Source organism: Cyphomyrmex costatus, unplaced genomic scaffold (assembly GCF_001594065.2).
Source record: "Cyphomyrmex costatus isolate MS0001 unplaced genomic scaffold, Ccosl1.0 scaffold193, whole genome shotgun sequence".
In the NCBI taxonomy this organism is placed as follows: domain Eukaryota; kingdom Metazoa; phylum Arthropoda; class Insecta; order Hymenoptera; family Formicidae; genus Cyphomyrmex; species Cyphomyrmex costatus.
The window spans coordinates 5282921-5300039 of record NW_017275965.1 but is presented as its reverse complement, the minus strand read 5'-3'; the positions used below and the strand labels follow the sequence as shown (position 1 = coordinate 5300039).

Below are 17119 nucleotides of genomic sequence, written 5' to 3'. Positions count from 1 at the left end.
GAGTCGCGCAACCAAAGGTTTTTTATCGGGATATTAATTGGACAACCAATTATATCTTACGCGGCAAAGCATAAATTCATAACCTTTAAGCTCGCAGTTAAAACGAACCAATTATCGAAGCGGGGGCCACTGCATGCCTTTTCAAGCCGCGGCCGAAAAGTCGTATCCAGAAGAATATCAGTTCGAATATCCTTTCGACGGTCGAAACTGCCCACAAGAACTCAATGGAACTGAGTAGTATGATTCCACTGTCATTAACCGTCGACATCACTCGCGAGAATGCTTCGTAGCCGACAAATTCATTTCGTTTCTTCACGTGCAAATGGAGTACTCGCGAATTTAAGTACTTTTTAGAGTTAACAGATAAAGGGAAAAAAAATTCCTCGGGAATATTGTTTAAAAAAAAAAAAAAGGAACAAGATTAATAACACCACAGGAATGTGGTGCGAATTGAAATCATCAAAATAAAGAGGAAGACAACGAGAGAGTGTAATTATCTGTGTAAATTTCGTACACTTTTATTATTAAAGTTTCATATTATTAATATTTAAAAGATTCCGTTTCTCAATTTATAAATTAATTAGGTATGCAATAGAATATGCGTCCTTACACTACAACATTTTGTAATGTATAATATGTGTTTTAAAATAATAATCTAAATAAGCAACATCATGTACAAATTACTGTATGTTCGACAAGATATTGGTGAGACAGTAAATAAACATACTTGTAATTAGATAAAAATGTAATTATATACGTATTACAAATTATTATACCATCTCGCAATGTAGCATCGCGTGTTTCGCAGCTGTTAACGCAATATTGGACACTGGTGAGATAACGATAATTTCAGAGTAACATATTATTGCAGCATTGTACCAGAAATATATATTGGTATGGAACATTGCGTGTTACGTGGGTATTAAAGTTAATTATCGCAGATAACGTTAAAATGATGTGTTAAAATGCGAATTGTGTACATTTATAAAACACAATTCTAACAATACGTTTACTCGTGCAATTAAACATTGTACAACCTCACGTTTAATTAATTTTATTATTGCTGATGATCATTCCGAGAACGAGCTGCAGCTGCTACTGTTGCGGAATTTGGGCTCCGTGATTCTTTTGGCGATCGCGGTGGTCTTGGAGGACGCGAGTACGTAAGTGGAGTACGGAGTCCTTTTGATTCTACCCAGAGCAATTCCGGCCTTAAGAATCTCGACGATCAAGTACCGCGCGCGCACGTCTGTAAGCCTCGTATGCTTCAGCACATACTTGACGATGTCCTCCAGACTGGCACCTTCCACGGGATGATCCATTCGTCTTCGCGGCGACATCGCAAAAACCTATGCGGACACGATCGTTCCATATTTTCATGTAACAAAATACTCTCTTTTATGAATTTATTTATTATGTACTCTCGTCGCGGATCGCGTTGACATCCCGCTCTCTTCCCTAATTGGATCATAAACGCGATCGGAAAAATGTACATTTCTTGATTAGGTGAGAACACGTTCGTTATCACGCATTATATATCGAACCGACAGCGACGTTTGTGGTCGTTTCGAACTAAATGAACGATCTATTGGTAGGAACGAATTGTAGTAGTATACCGAGCAATTGGATTATACACTCTTGTCAACGGAATGCATGCAATGGAAAGAAGTTACGAGCGGCAATGAGAAAGCGAGTGCGAGAAAAGAGATACAGCAATATCGCTTTTATGGGTCGTATATTAATCGCATAATTGAGATATGGTGCCCGTCGTGCAACCGAACACGCAACGTTCTTTCGTGAAAAAAGTCAATCATTATCTAAGATTGACTTCATAACAACGCGATAAAGAAGACGCTGTTGAAATGTCGAACAAAATAATTCTAGGAAAAGAGAAGAAGCAATGAAACATAATTCGAACCCAAAGCTGTCGACAGGAACATGTTATGCTTTGACAAATTAATACTGTCCATTGTATGTTCAAATAGAATTGGGGTTATTGATGAATTTTAAAAATATAAAACCCTTTCTTATCTAAAAAAAAACTCTCTAAAATAACTTTTCAAAAATAATTCTGCAATAATTCACGCGTTAAAAGTTATACTAACGTAATGGTATCTAAATAAGATTAAAATGACCACTATTTAATTCATGATATGACTTTTTCATGAAACGTCGACTGGACTAACTAACATTAAGCGCCCTTCTTCAATTATCACGCTTATTATCATGGCGTTGACAAAGGAGACAGGGCCAACAGACACAAAAGTGACTCTGCTCAAAGGTAACGAGTCTGGTCGCATGAGAATAAGTAGCGCAGTCTCATGTTAAGAACTGAATGTCAATTCATGACTAAGAACCGTCTCCGGATTGTACCGGTTGATGCGCGCAGCCGTCGAAGAAGAGTTTTTTTTTCATCGGTCACTATAGAAGGAAGCAGATGATTCCGCGGCCTAATGGAAGGGCTTAGTGTGCTTTGGTAACGTATAATTATCGGGTAGAACGAGTTCAAGAATGTGGCAGTTCGAACGAAAATAGAGACATTATTTCGCTAGCGCGTCTCGTCTTTTCTTTTCTCCTTCTGCCATGGCTCTTCGAAGTGGTTAAGAGGCAAAGAAATAGCTGGCCGCATATCAGTGACACTACTTGCTTGAAACTCGAAATCTTCATCAGGCTCTACACCTTCTTAAATACTCGTTAATCCGTTGATGTCTACTTAAAAACCGGTGGCAGTATCTTCGACATGATTGAGAAGCGACGAATCTGCAGAAAACGGATCGTGAAGAAAAGAGAACGCGATTAATTGCCGGGCTCGCGATGAAATCATTATTAATTAGAGTGCGTGTCCACTGGAGTCTTCATCGCGTCGATTAAATGGTAATACTTGGGAGTATTAATTAATCATAAATGATTGAGCTTTAAGGTTGCTCGTTTTGCATAAAGTTTCTGTGGGCTGATGTAATTGATTCACAGACTTGGAATTCCTTTTTAGCCGTACCTACTTCTCACAATCGTCGCCATTCAAGGAGTGCTGAAAGAGATTCTTTCCGGTCTATTCTTGGCAAACTACACGTCCACGATCATCTTCTCTCCGCGAGACACTCAAGGACGTTCTTCGCGAACACAGGCGATTGCTACAATTCGTCCGGTTTTCAAATCCTTTTTCTCTTCTATGCCTTGTTAATATCAATCAATGTAGTGTCCAATGATAGCAGCAAGTTACAGAAAAATTTTTTGTATTACGAATACAAAGGAAAAGAGATGTGAGATCACAAGATATAAAAATTAAGGAAGACTTCACACTGTGAAAATTTTAATTCCTTTTAAATTTGCATCGATAATCAATCATTAGAAATAGCTTGTTATCAATATCTTTCCCATTATTAAATCGATACGTTTAAAAGTTGTTAATAAAATTATTGTATGTACATTATCATTGAGATCGCAAAAGTCAGACTTTGTATCATCAATGTATATAATGCATCGTTAATGTCGGTCAACGTTACAATACGATTAAAAGCGATTGGCGATTTGCGGAGGCGCGAGCACATCGAGATAGGGTCGAAGATAAGATCGTCGATCGTGGGCGGGTGCATTCGATGAAAGACGGAGAAAAGGCGCGAGACTGGCGTCTCTTTTCTTTTATGCGCCCTTTTTTCGGCTTTGTATCGAGCAAGAAACGCACCAAGCGTGTCTCTCCTTTCGAAAAGAGAGGAGAACTCGTCGTATCGATCGTGCATTTTATTGGCGGGCGGATCTTGTACTTTGGAAGCGCGGCATAATTTTCTTCATCCTACATCGAACGTCGTACAGAACGCTTACGCTTTTATACGCACGAAAGAACGCGACGTGCACAATCAGAATCAGCCGTGCAATCTGACTTTACTTTGTACAAACATCTCATCGATTTCTCCGTTCCGAATCATGCGTTATGACATTCCTTGCACACGGCGTTCCATTTCTTTAATAATCCTGTACACGCCTTGAAGCTGTATTCTGGTATCATCAAGTGTGCAACGAACTTAGAGAGGCCTTAAATACTTTTGATACTCTTTTTCTCTGCGAACTGTCTAGTCCGCAGGAATCTCTCCATCTTCGAGACCCGTCACGCGACGAAAACGAGCTCAATTAACTCGTCACCGCTGCTAATTACAGCAATACGAAGAAAGTCTGTATTACGAATAAGTAGAGTATCATGATTACGATCCGTTTTCACGGATCAATTTAGAATATTCATGATCACGATTTCACAGATAAATATTATTTATAAAGTTAACAAAAAATTAATATTAAATATTAAATATTATTTATAAAGTAATTAATATAAATGTAATTTTTGTTTCATTATTAATCAAAATTATTCTAATAAACATATAACAAGTATTTCATGAATTAAAACGTAATCTTATTTTGAAAAAAAAAACAGACATAATTGCATAGATAAAGAGAAGTAAAAAAACGCTAAGAAATAGTTACTTCTGGAAAAGCGGAAGGCATACAGCAATTCATTTAAAGCCGCAACATAAATAAGAAAGCACAGGCCGTATATCGTCTTAACGTTAACCGTATGTGCGAAATAATCCATAGCAGAAAAGGGTCGGGTCTCTTGATCCTTCCCAAGTACATGATAGTCGCGGTTAACCATATAGTCACGAGCTATTACCGTAGAACCATCGGTCCTTTGTAGCAAGGTCGTCAAGAGAAACGTTCAAGAACGAGATAGAGTCATTACACTGGATAGATAAGTTTCCACCTGTACTGTAACTTCAGCTAGGTAAACACCTGTGTGAGCTACTTTGTGAATTTATCTCGCTATCCTATATCTACAAAAATCAAACTAAATATCGTTGCAAAAATAAAAACCACGATTAAGAAAATATCCAAGTGCTTTTTTGAAAAAAATTGAAAAGTATAGAAATATTTAACCTTTTATTTCTAAATGTAAAACTATTAAAAAATAGAGATAAATATTTTACTTTGATTATACTTAACAAAAATAAAAATAGATCAATTTTCTAAAATAATACCGTCGAGTTTTTATTGGTTACTGAATTTTTATTAACTCTTTGTTTCGTAAAATTTTTAATATTTTTAAAGCATATCGGTTTATAAGAAATATACTGAATTATGATTAATAAAAATTATGTATTGCATAAATATCTTCAACCCGAGAAATCATTCATTTTCGATAGGCATGGAAGAAAAGTGGCATTTACGCTCCCATCAATTTACAAGATCTGAAGGCCCTTATCACATCGCACAGCATAATTTTGTTGTCACGTTGAGTTTTAAGACTCGTAATTACAATCATAAAATACGCGCAAAAGTAATTTAGGTCTGGCAATAGGTCCAGACAGTTTTGTGCGAAACAGCAGACAACCGTTACATTGTATTCTGCTAATAAATGTCATTTTGCATACAGGTGTATAGCTGGTTGAGGCTGAAATAACATCGTCCTCGAATTCTTAAGCCCTTGAGATATTGAACTTTACGATCGAGAAGACAGCAGTGACTTCTTACTCCACGTCTTTTAATTCTACACTTCTCCCTTGTTACGGGAGAGGAAAGGAACGAACAAATTCGCATTAATAGTTTAAAAACAATTTTAACGATTCTATCAATTACGTGTATCTTTATTTATATATTAGGTGATAATTCTGCTATAAATGCATAGACTGTTACTATAACTTTCAAACTATGTGTTTGATACGCTCATTATGTAAATTGCAACGTGATTCTTATAGCATCTTATAATTATAGCTCTTCTATCATGATGCATCAGTCTTTACATTGTATCATATTCTATAATCAAATACGAGACTCAATAATTCTATATGATTATACTATTATATATTATCGCAAGTATTTTCAAAACAGTTGTTATTTGCACTTAGACTTTTAAGAAAGTCAATATATGTATAAAGACCAAATATGTTAATTTCATATTGGTGTTTAATAAGTAGAAAAAATCAAATTTCTTAGTATGTGCATAAATAATTAAAATAGAGAAAGTTTTTCCTAGCAATTAAAATCTGATACAAAGCATATCAAAGAATTAACAAGTTTACTTGTTTGATTCGTGATAATAATTATTGCAGTTTTTTTTCAAAGACTGTTTAATTATTCAGTGCTCGTTGATGCTAATAATTGACATCATCATGCGGTGATAATTGTTTCTGAAATCATTTTTGCGACACTCCCATTTCCCATGCATTCATGCAGTTAATACGATGTGGCTGTGATTATACTGCAAATTCTTATAGTTGACGAGATTGCTCTCATACGCGGCGAGCCAGGCAGCCAGGCGCAAGGTGGTGTAATGATCTCACGTTAATGTAACAAGTCGTGAGTCGTCTCGTCGCCATGAAAGGTCACACTACGGCGACAGGCGAGAGTAATTGGAATAGAGTCATTATGAGAGGCGTTCATAGTCACCGCAGGCAAGTCCGACACTTATTTCAAGCTATGGTTACCTTGTATATGAGGAACGATAAAATGTTGACGAGCGGAAAACTGGTAATCTACGTTCTTCTTTATATCATTATTTCTATATCTTTTTTATTTTATAATTACATTGAGATCTACCATTAATTAAAATAAAAGATAATTTAATATACATACATAAGAAGAAATTCAATTATCGTGTTTATAGAAGAAAAAGTTATACATGAGATTAATATAAGAAAAGTTTATCTATTATAAGAATTTTATTAAGCTATATAAAAAAATAATTGAGAATTAGTCACATATATGTATATGTCTGCGGATTAATTGTCTACTACTGATTATTGATCTCATGATAAAATTAAGGATATCTGATCTCAAAACTGCTAATTGTTAACCGTAAATATCATTTAAAGAGAAATATAAATATAAGCATTTTATAAATATTGTATAAATAAGCACGTTAATAAATCGACGCACAGATTCGATGTTTTCTATTGTTTCTGAGATCAGCTTGTGCAGATCTATCTCGAAAGCAATAAAAAAATTCGACGTGCATATGCAGCACGAGAATTAACAAAGATACGAGTAATCTCCGCTTGTGTGTAAAACTTTCAACTTGGTGGTAGTACCGATCGCGGTGGGTTTGTTCACGGTGGCCTGAAATTGCCGGATGTCGACGCGATCGCACGCTCAAGTAAAAATTCTCACATTCTCCGGACGTATAAACGTGCGATTAATTGCATCGATTCTCCTTAATACCCTGCAGATGCAGCCGGCAAATGAATCCAGCCGCGTTCCGCAATCACCGCCTCGCACAAAGACGGCTTTCAAAATCGTGTTACTCTTGCATCAAGGCGCGTAAAACCGGGAGATTTCTTAAGAGCAGAATTTTAAGACACGTGGTGCTTATAATGTTCGCTATGTGATACAATCTATACAACATGTAGATGGCCTGATTGGCAAAAAAGTATATACATGGAAAGAACGCTTTTACCGAAGCACCTAAAAATTTGACTAGATACAGATCTGAAAATAATTTTGTTGGACCTTCAAAATAATTAAGTAGAACGCTTAAACGTTGATAATGATGCTGCAAAAAATATTAACATTTCAGCAATCATTAAGCGTCCTATATATAATAATTATTTTGATAATCCAAACAAAATTTATTTTCAAATCTATATATCTAGCTAAATTTTTAGATACTTAAAGCCATATTTCCATGTACTAATTACTTTTAAAAAATATACCAAACATGAACAGATAAATACCTAATACACACAGTGTATCACTTAATAATATTCATTCTATGTTCCTATTATTTAGCCTATTTTTTTATAATTAACTTATTTACGAATAAATAACATAATGCCTCTAAAGATCTTAGTTAACGTGATTTAATATTTGTACGCATTTCTTATTATATTCTTTTATATTTTGATGAAAATATGACACGCAAATGTTCGAATAAGTCGAGAAAGTAGTTGAAACTCTCTAAAGAAGACTCCGAATTTTTCGATGTTATTGCACGCCGTTATAGAGAGACGTATTTTATTAGAGCGTGTGATGAGACGTTAACTGAATTGGGCTGTTGCGGCATGCCGGTCTCATTACACGGCTCTGCCGCCCGCTTCTCTCTCGCAGCGCGATTACGCCAGACCGTCTTGATAATAATTATGCTAGAAGCTGGGACTTTTTGCATGTAGAACCGGTCCGCGCTTCACTATACATTAGCCAGCCATGCGTGTCAAACGTAAACGGAGATGCGCAGTCGATAACGCGTATCGGGATCCACGAATAACGCCATCGTCTTTTGCGCGATGCGATTACGAGAAGAACGCGAGTCACCCGTCGAAGGATGGACGACACGCGCATTCGATATACCCGCAATTATTCCGCAAGGCTGTATTCAACCATCACAATTACGCATCGTGATACTTGCCATCCGATAATTGGCGGACTTTTACTTGCAAAAATACGACACGAGTTATTATTAACGACACGATTAAATTGCAAAAGAGTTTGCTACCGTGTAAGACGAGCGCACGATAAAGCTCTTTTGTTTTTATTATCGGAGAAGATCAATGTCTTCTTTAAGCCGTGCATGTGATTACATCGATTACTAAACGCGAACAGGAACAGTGTAGAACATGATATTACGTATAGGTATAGGAATATAATGACAGATAATACAACGGACGCGTAATCAGTGTAAATATATATTAATTATGGCTGTGTGATTATAATGATAAACTTCGAATTAATTAGGTATAACTATATAATCTTCAACTTTTAATAATTTCTTAAAAATATAGATTCGCGTATAAGAAATACCGTAACCGTGGCAAAATTGTTTTTAACATGCTACTAATAAACAAGAGGAGGCACATAATTTTTCAGAGATTAACTTCGAAACGTGTAGGAAGAAAGTAGCCGAGGCGTTAATCCCATGCTATACTCCGTTATTACCATAATGAAAATCGCACTCGAAACCGGACCCGTCGTCTCCCACGTCGCGGCCCGATCTCGTCGTTGATAAAGGGATCATTTGAAACCACTGGGGGACGCCTCGCGATGCCGTAACGGCTGCCGGCGTGCCGCGCTATCGCCGATATCGCAAAAGTGCAGAAAGGGAGAATATGAGAACGTCGTGGTGAACATTGGAAAGGAGGCGGAGGCACGAGCACTGTACGGGAAGCGTAAAAAGACAGCGTAGCCAGGCGTAGCCCCGTAACCGAGAACAGTAAGAAGCAGAACAAGAAAGGAAGGGAGGCCACCCTGCTCGCGAGGATTACCATAAACACTCCGCGGCTCACCCGCGTCGTACGTGTACGTTAGTACGCCACTAGCAAATACACGTGTAAATCTTGTGTTTCAAGTCTTATTCCGCCCTTTGCCTCTTTCTCGCGGTCTTCTCCTTCCCATCTGAGATCTCCCTCACCCCTCGTTCCTACGGTACGATCGAGTAAACCTCTTCGTGGCATTCTCTCTCGTACCCGTCGCCGCCGGAATCGGCAAAAAGGAGCTCCAACGCAGTCGCGTGACTTTCATGCTCGCCGAGCGTTCCCTCCTCTTTCCCTCCTTATCACCCCAAAGCCCTTCGATGCATTCGGTCCAGTGCCGTATATATCGACGCGAATGTGCTCAAAGTTATTGATTATCTTTGCTGATTATACTTTGGTGTAATCAAACTCAAAGTAACAAGCATATCTTATTTAACTGAATATTCAGTAGATTTTCAATTTCAATCATTAAATATAATAATGGAATATTCGAGAAATAAAATTGTAGTAGCAAAGATACAGATATTCCATTAATATTGTAAACGTAACAATATCAATTCCTGCAAATCTCTTCTTACTTTATTTAATGTTTGTATTTATTCACCAGTTTGACTGGTGTTAGAAAATCCATAATAAAAATTTTTGCAAAATATATTATTGTAATATGAAAATATTTCAATACAACGCTTAGGTATAACTAATAGAACCGAGACTTGTAAAATATATTAAAAACTCTTCTTGTTTTTTCGCTTTTAAAATCACAATTTGAGATAATATGAGTGAACAGAAGCTTTGAGTGAATTATTTGTTATCATTTAGAAACGGTTCTCACAATTAATATTATTATACAAGTATAACTTTCATGTATAATATCCTCAAAAAGGAAAATTACATAAATAAAATATGTTTCAAAAATCAAAAACTTCTATTTGTAATTTATAAATAATTTTATAATTTCAAAGTTTCAAGACGTTGAGCCTAATTATAGCAAATATCTTTATAGTAAAATCAACCATTTGAGTATCCCTTGATATTAGTGAATATCAAGTAGGTACACCACTGTGTTACGATTCTCCGCGGTAGGTTTCCTAGATCTGGAGCAAACCATCAGTAGGAATAACGTGTTCCACTGCTTCGATGTTCTTATAGATATGCCGTCTACTTCGCGGAATTCTGCAGAAATATCCGTGGCAACGAAAGTGAAATAAATACGCGACGGGGACCGCGATTAATACATGGATCAATTAATATAACGTACCGTCCCGACTTCGATCCCGGGCAATTTATCGTATTTAGTCGCTAATCGTCGTCTCATTAACACCTCCGTTATCTCAAGGTAATATCGTATTGCCAATATTATAGTGAGTTGTTTGTTTGGACTGTAAATCAACGCGCTTAATCTTACAAGACGTGCTCGTACGCACCACGAAATCTACGACGTTATCAAACTATAATCAGAGAAAAGAAACGTGCCTGTGTTATTAACTCGCGACTCTCATTCTCTCGCTTCTGTGAACAGTACGTGTAGCAAACGTATCATCTTACGATTGGAATGCGTGTGTGGTTGCCTTCATCATTATATTACCACCGTATAATTCCGTCGCGACCACTTGCAACTATGAAATGGTAATTAGAAACTAGCGTGTTGCGATCAACTGTAAAGCCAGCAGGTACTGCCCATACTTCGTACATTACATGTCTATTTGCAAATAACTATATTACTCGTTATTGCTCGAGGAAAATCATATAAACGTAATATTAAATTTCTATTCACATATATAACGTGTTTCAAAATGATACACTTATGCTAATCTGTACGACTAAATGGACAGTTTCAGTGCATTGATAAGATCCTCAAAAATGCTATCAGACATTACTTTTTCAAACAAAATATGTATGTGTCAAACTCATAGATGAAGCTTGAGTTATTTTTCATGGCAGGTACTCGTAATCTTAATCGATAGCAGCAAGAAACGAAATCTCGGCGGAAGCGTACTAAAAACTAACCCAGTAACCTAATACCCATCTAAATAAACCAACGTAAGCTGATACAGTTCTTCCTTTCTCTGTTCCTCTACCCTATTCCCTCCCTCTTCTCCGTTATTCCGTTTCGTGCTTACTCTCGAACGTAAAAACCTGCTCTTAGATAATGATTTAACGACGACCGTGATTCCTTGATGATTATTCTCTCGCTCATATATAGCCACGATATATAATGATAATGAAACGCTTCGCGGACATAAACGTCCTTCGGTTAAATATGCGCGATATTAACGTAACCAAAGATCCGGTGTGCACTGCGAGCGCTTTTTCTTGCGTGCGCAAATAAAATCTTCGTCGAGAAATCATACTCTCCCGAGTGGACCTCACTTCTTTCTCGTTCGCTCTTCTACCTTTACGTTCGCGCAATCACGGCGGACTAATTAAAGCCAGTGGTCTCGGTATCGAACCTGAAGTCGGGACCTTCGACCACACGTCTACCCGTGGAGGGAATAGCCGACGATAAAGTATTGCGACCATTACCGACCAGCAATGACTTATTATAGGATAAGAAGTAACGTATGGTTACTTAAGGTAGTAATCATTCGCACATATGTTATAATTATCGTAGCGAGCGTGATTAATCATTACAGGACGATCAACCCACTCACTGTAACTTTGTTGCGATGTCGCCCAACCGTGCGTGCATTTCCTCATGAATTTACATGACTCGAGCGAGTATTCGAATCTCTAAGAACTGATTTGTAACATCCCACCATCGACGATCGATTACGATTATCCGTTGCTCTTCTCATCTCTAATTCAGAGATAGAAGACTCAATTGCCAGGTACGACGTTAATTGGGGCTTTAATGCGTTTGCAAACACAAGATCAGAAAGTGAGAAAAATCTAGAAATGACTGATAATGAACGCAACGTCGACATAAATAAACATCGCGACATATCGGCAGATCGACCAGACCACCCATTAAATATCCAGTTCCATTCGCCGCATTAATACGCACATAATAATCACGTTCATACTTCACTCATTCGGCCGATCGGCACCTCCGACATTCCGATTCGTATAATAAACGCACGTGTCGCGAAGTCAACTGAACATTCCGATAAGAACTCAAGCCCGTTTAATTATCGCAACAAACGTCACAGCTCGTTTTGTCCTGCGATGTAGAAAGAGAGATACAGCTCGTAACTGATTGCGTAATCATTAGGATTATCATTATCCAATTCAACGAAGTCAACTGCATGAATGTATTTGTATGTTGGCGTTTATTTGGTTCTTGACCTTCGCTCGGATACGATCTTCCGAGTTGGTATGAAAGCAACGTGGAATGAATGTAGTAGCACGAAGCGCAAGAATATCATCGTCACTAACACACCGTTGCGATACAGGTGCATGCATGTGCGGGATGCAATACAAGTGTCGGATTATCCATATCCGCTCCTACTTCTGGATAGTCTGGATTTATAGAAACCACGACAAGTTTGGTCGTTACTATCGAACTTGACAAGACTATCAACGAACGCACGTTAAATATTTTTTTTAAATCCATCTTTAAATTGAGTTCTTTGTTTTACTCTCAAGGTTGCAGTCCACACGGCAGAGATCAAATTCATATCTTGGAAATGTAAACCGACACGACATCCGGAGCTAAACTTCATCATCGTGACGAGTGTTCTTCGTAGGCGTTTAATGACGGTGCTACGTTAGGCGTCACTTGACTCATGACGTTTGGTTTTCGTGGCGCGTACTAACGATTCGTTATGACAACAAAGATATAATGTTTTTCACGGTTATTAAACACGTCCGGCGGCTTCGCACCGCAGGCACGCCTATTACATGGCAGCGAGATGGTGCGAGCAGCGCCTTAGGATATATTTTATAGAACCGGTGCTAGAGAGGAGCGCCGATATAGCCAACTAGAGATCATTCTCTTCCGCATCCTGTTTTTTTTTTTATCGTAACCGCTGAAATTACGTGAGAAAAGTGTTGGTAAAAGTTCCGCTTGCCTACCTAAGAAACGATTCGATAATTTAGATTTACTCACGAAAGGATGCGCTTACTCTTTCAACGCGGTACTATTCTTCTTACTATAATTTTTCCCATATACAAAGATATCACGTTTAATCATCGATCACGTAAAAGATAACACTTGATAAAATCAGATTAATTTACTTTCTTATTATTAGTTGCTAATATAAATTACTGAAAGTAATGCAGTTCTTTAGGAAATATAATATCTAATAGATGAGTCTCTTCTACTTAAATTGAATTTTCAATTTTTAGTTGAAAAAGTTAAATACATATTAATATTTAAGAAAATCTTAAACATTCCGAATCTTTTGATTTTATAGTCACAGATTAACATAAGCTTATATATTTATGTCATACAATATGGTTATACAATATGTATAACTTGAACTGAATATTTGCGAATAAATATGAAAAATATTAAAAATATAGAATCGATCAACATCGCAATTGCGCATTCATTTTTCCTTTATCGATATTAAGCAGTTCGCGATCTACACAAAATGTTGCAACAAATATTTCGCAATGAGTGAATCACATGCTCTAAATACTCTGCAATATCCAACCAGAAAAATTATTTCATCAGTAGGATAGGAGAAAAGATAGCATAAAATGAGATTATTGAGAAATAGAAGACTATCGAACAATAGTGTGTTTCACAATCATGGTCGCATAATCGATTACGATCCGCCGTGTTGGCATCAGACTATCGGTGCTTAAACTGCATCGAGATATTCAATCGACTAATCAAATGTGATGGAATGCCACGTCTGAAACCCATATGTTAATCAATGACGATTCTAACTGATAATTTTAATCGTTAGTCCATACGCTCAGTGAGTTTAATGCGTGCGAGACGCATGAATCATACAATTGTGCTCCGCTGTTATACACAGAAGATTTCATAACGTCACGGCGTCAGAAGATAATCCTACGAGGAATAGAGAGAATAAAGATAATCTAATTTGATGTTAAAATTGAAAAGAAATAGAATGTTATAAAACATGTATTCAGCATAATAATTATGTAAAAGTCATTTCATTACAATAAATTAATTTGATACTAACATCATATGTATATTAAATTAAAAGGTAGATAAAGAAAAATCTGATTACATAATTTATAATTTAGAAGTTAACAATGTAATCTAAAAATTTATAAATTTTTGAATTATAAATTATATGATCGGATTCACCTTTCTCTTTCATTTAATTTATAATTGCTAGATTACATTAATCTGGAATTTATAATATAATTTCTAAAGTTAGACTTTTACATATAAAATATTTATTAATATGTCAATTGTATATCATTTTAATATGTTTTTTAATATTAAAGATCGATCTAAAGAGCATCAAAAATTATTAAATTGTTAGTCAATTTAACTCGTGACATTGCAGTAGTGTTGCGTTTCAAGTCTGAAGAAAATTCAGCGCGCAATTAAAAATCTACAAACGTAGTATATAAATTCGCACGCAATTATATAGAAGCACCCGAGATCTAGCTTGACAGTTACGACGTTCTCATCGGTATTCATTTGGTTTAATTAATTCTGCACAACAATAGTGGCTGCTCACAATAAAATATCATACTGCAAAAAATCATAACTTTTGATTAATGTCCGAGACTGCGGAGTTTACCACGTGTCCGTATTAAACAATAAAATTTTCTCGGCCAATCAATTTCATTCTGTAATAACTCCGTTGTTTCGTTCATCGAAGAACGCACACGTTAAGTCTCATATTGCATGCGGGACCGTCGCACCTGCACACGATAATATTTGCGGGGAAGATATGAACACCGCGCGTATAGCGATCGTTGGTTTTTCTCATGAGTCATCGCGAAACCCCCCCATCATATTTTTGAACAACGAGCCGATGGTGTAAGCGTATACGCGTGTAAGCACACTTTTATTTCTTTCTCCTTTTAACTCCCCTCGTCCACCTCATTTTTTTTTCTCTCGTCCGCCGTAACGTTCGCGTAACGCACGCGGCGCGGTGAGCGCACCGTGCTTACGTATACGCAACAATAAACGTAACACGACGTGGATGGAACGCCACCCTCGCGTCACGCCGACGCAATCTGTGTGGAACTCGAACATTACCGAGCAATGCGGTCGTGGTAGACCATGTGCGCCAAGTGTGAGTATCGCGTACCCGCGTGTGCTGTATGTACGCGTTCGTTCAGTATATCGTTTATATCGTTTCGCGCACATACCGGACACGCATTATACACACACACACGCATACGCATGTACCGGCGTACGATGCGCTCCAGACACGGCCTCATGCACCTCCGTAACATTCTCTCGCGATGCACGTGTTGCAGTCGCGTCGCTCAGGCGCTTTCTCCGTCGCGCTTACCACCGTCTCCCTTCGTCGGAGTCTCGTATACGTGCGTACATAAGCAAACCTGTTGTTACCGCTCCTCCCCTGCATTATCTCTCTCACGCATCGGGCGCTGATTTTTATAGGCGAGGTGATTCACGAGGCAAGTTCATCAAGTCCCCTTCCCCGCCTTTCCGCGGACGCATCATGCGCTTTTACGGGGATTAGAGGGACGCGGGTGTTTCTCCTCTTACTTCTATCTGTACTTCCTACATCTATCAGTGGCGTAAGCGGTAGGGTGTTCGCACGATTTCGAGCCTCTCTCACCGCGACGACCGTAAATCGCGTCGCGCGAAACCAAGCGGGAAAGTTGCTTCGGCTCCGCTACAAGAAGGACATACTTTAGGTACATTACACTCCATTCATGCGCACACTGAACGTTATAACTGTATATTTGAGTTCAGTTCTCAGAAGATCCAACAGCTTTACATTTACTCTGATATTCGTCCTCGATATCGAAAAGAATCAATCTGAGATTTATATATTATACATATAAAAGTTGAAATATATTTCAAAATTTAGCTAGATCTAAAAATAATTTTGTTGGTTAAAATAATTATAAAGACGCTCAAGTTAGCTGATAGAATATCATTTTTACGCAGCATTGAGTTTTCAACATAATTATTTCAACGACCCAATAAAATAATTTTCAGTTTGTAAATATGTTTAATTAAATTTCCACTCGAATATTATTAAATAAAATTATCGTCAAATGCAACTATAGATATAAAAATTTGACAGTTCTTTCAGATTGGACAGTTTTTATATAGTTCAATACAGTTGTTAAGTACTATCATGAAATGTATTGTTATTTAAAAAATATTGACAAAGACTGAAGCAAGTATAGAATAGTCGCATACAAAAATTAATAGTAGCTACTTTCGCTCTCACGCCATAAAATCGGAATTTATGAGTCATATCTTCTTAAAACATGTCCCATAATCTTTGCGATCAAGCTTAGTCCGTGATTATCTACACTGTTGCTTGACATATATCCTTTATTTAGTTCTCTATCAGCAACCTTATGCGCTATATCAGTATATAGCGTTTCCGCATGCGTATACTAGTATATGTGCTTAACGATTTGAACACACTAGAACTTTGTAACGCGAATGTACTCTGAAGCAAAAAGAGAAGGCCGAGAGAAAGAGAGATAGAGGCTACATCGTTATCTTTACGCCTAAATCGAACACGGATGAAATTCCGAGAGTCATACAAATGGATAACACCACGGGAACGTCCGCAGCTTCCTGCACTGTCGTTGTTGGCGTTCCGATCAGAGAGGACGATCAGCTGTTACGCGATCCACCCACCCACACATCCGCGCGCGCGACAAGATTCTGTCTTTAACATGATCCAACCGCAACCACGCAAATGGGCGTGTAAGAGGTAATCAGGACAGTTCTTCTTTTGAAGGTAGTGCCGACGAACGTTACGCTTCTTACGATCTTGATACGCTATTCCAGCTGTGAC

The 17119-nt window shown here is 37.5% G+C and overlaps 2 protein-coding genes across 2 annotated transcripts in view; both read right to left on the bottom strand.

The window, feature by feature from the left end:
* Nucleotides 1–17119, bottom strand: part of LOC108772945 (L-lactate dehydrogenase A chain) — a 118612-nt gene that overhangs the window by 59409 nt on the left and 42084 nt on the right. The gene's annotated exons all lie outside the window — the stretch shown is intronic.
* On the bottom strand, nt 1027–1341 carry LOC108772944 (uncharacterized). The gene has a single exon (XM_018538620.1). The coding sequence runs from the start codon at nt 1338–1340 to the stop codon at nt 1071–1073; it is 270 nt and encodes an 89-aa protein (XP_018394122.1). The 5' UTR covers nt 1341; the 3' UTR covers nt 1027–1070.

Excerpts from the sequence above, each read along its gene's own strand:
- LOC108772944 (XM_018538620.1), bottom strand. The coding sequence starts at position 1,340 with ATGTCGCCGCGAAGACGAATGGATCATCCCGTGGAAGGTGCCAGTCTG.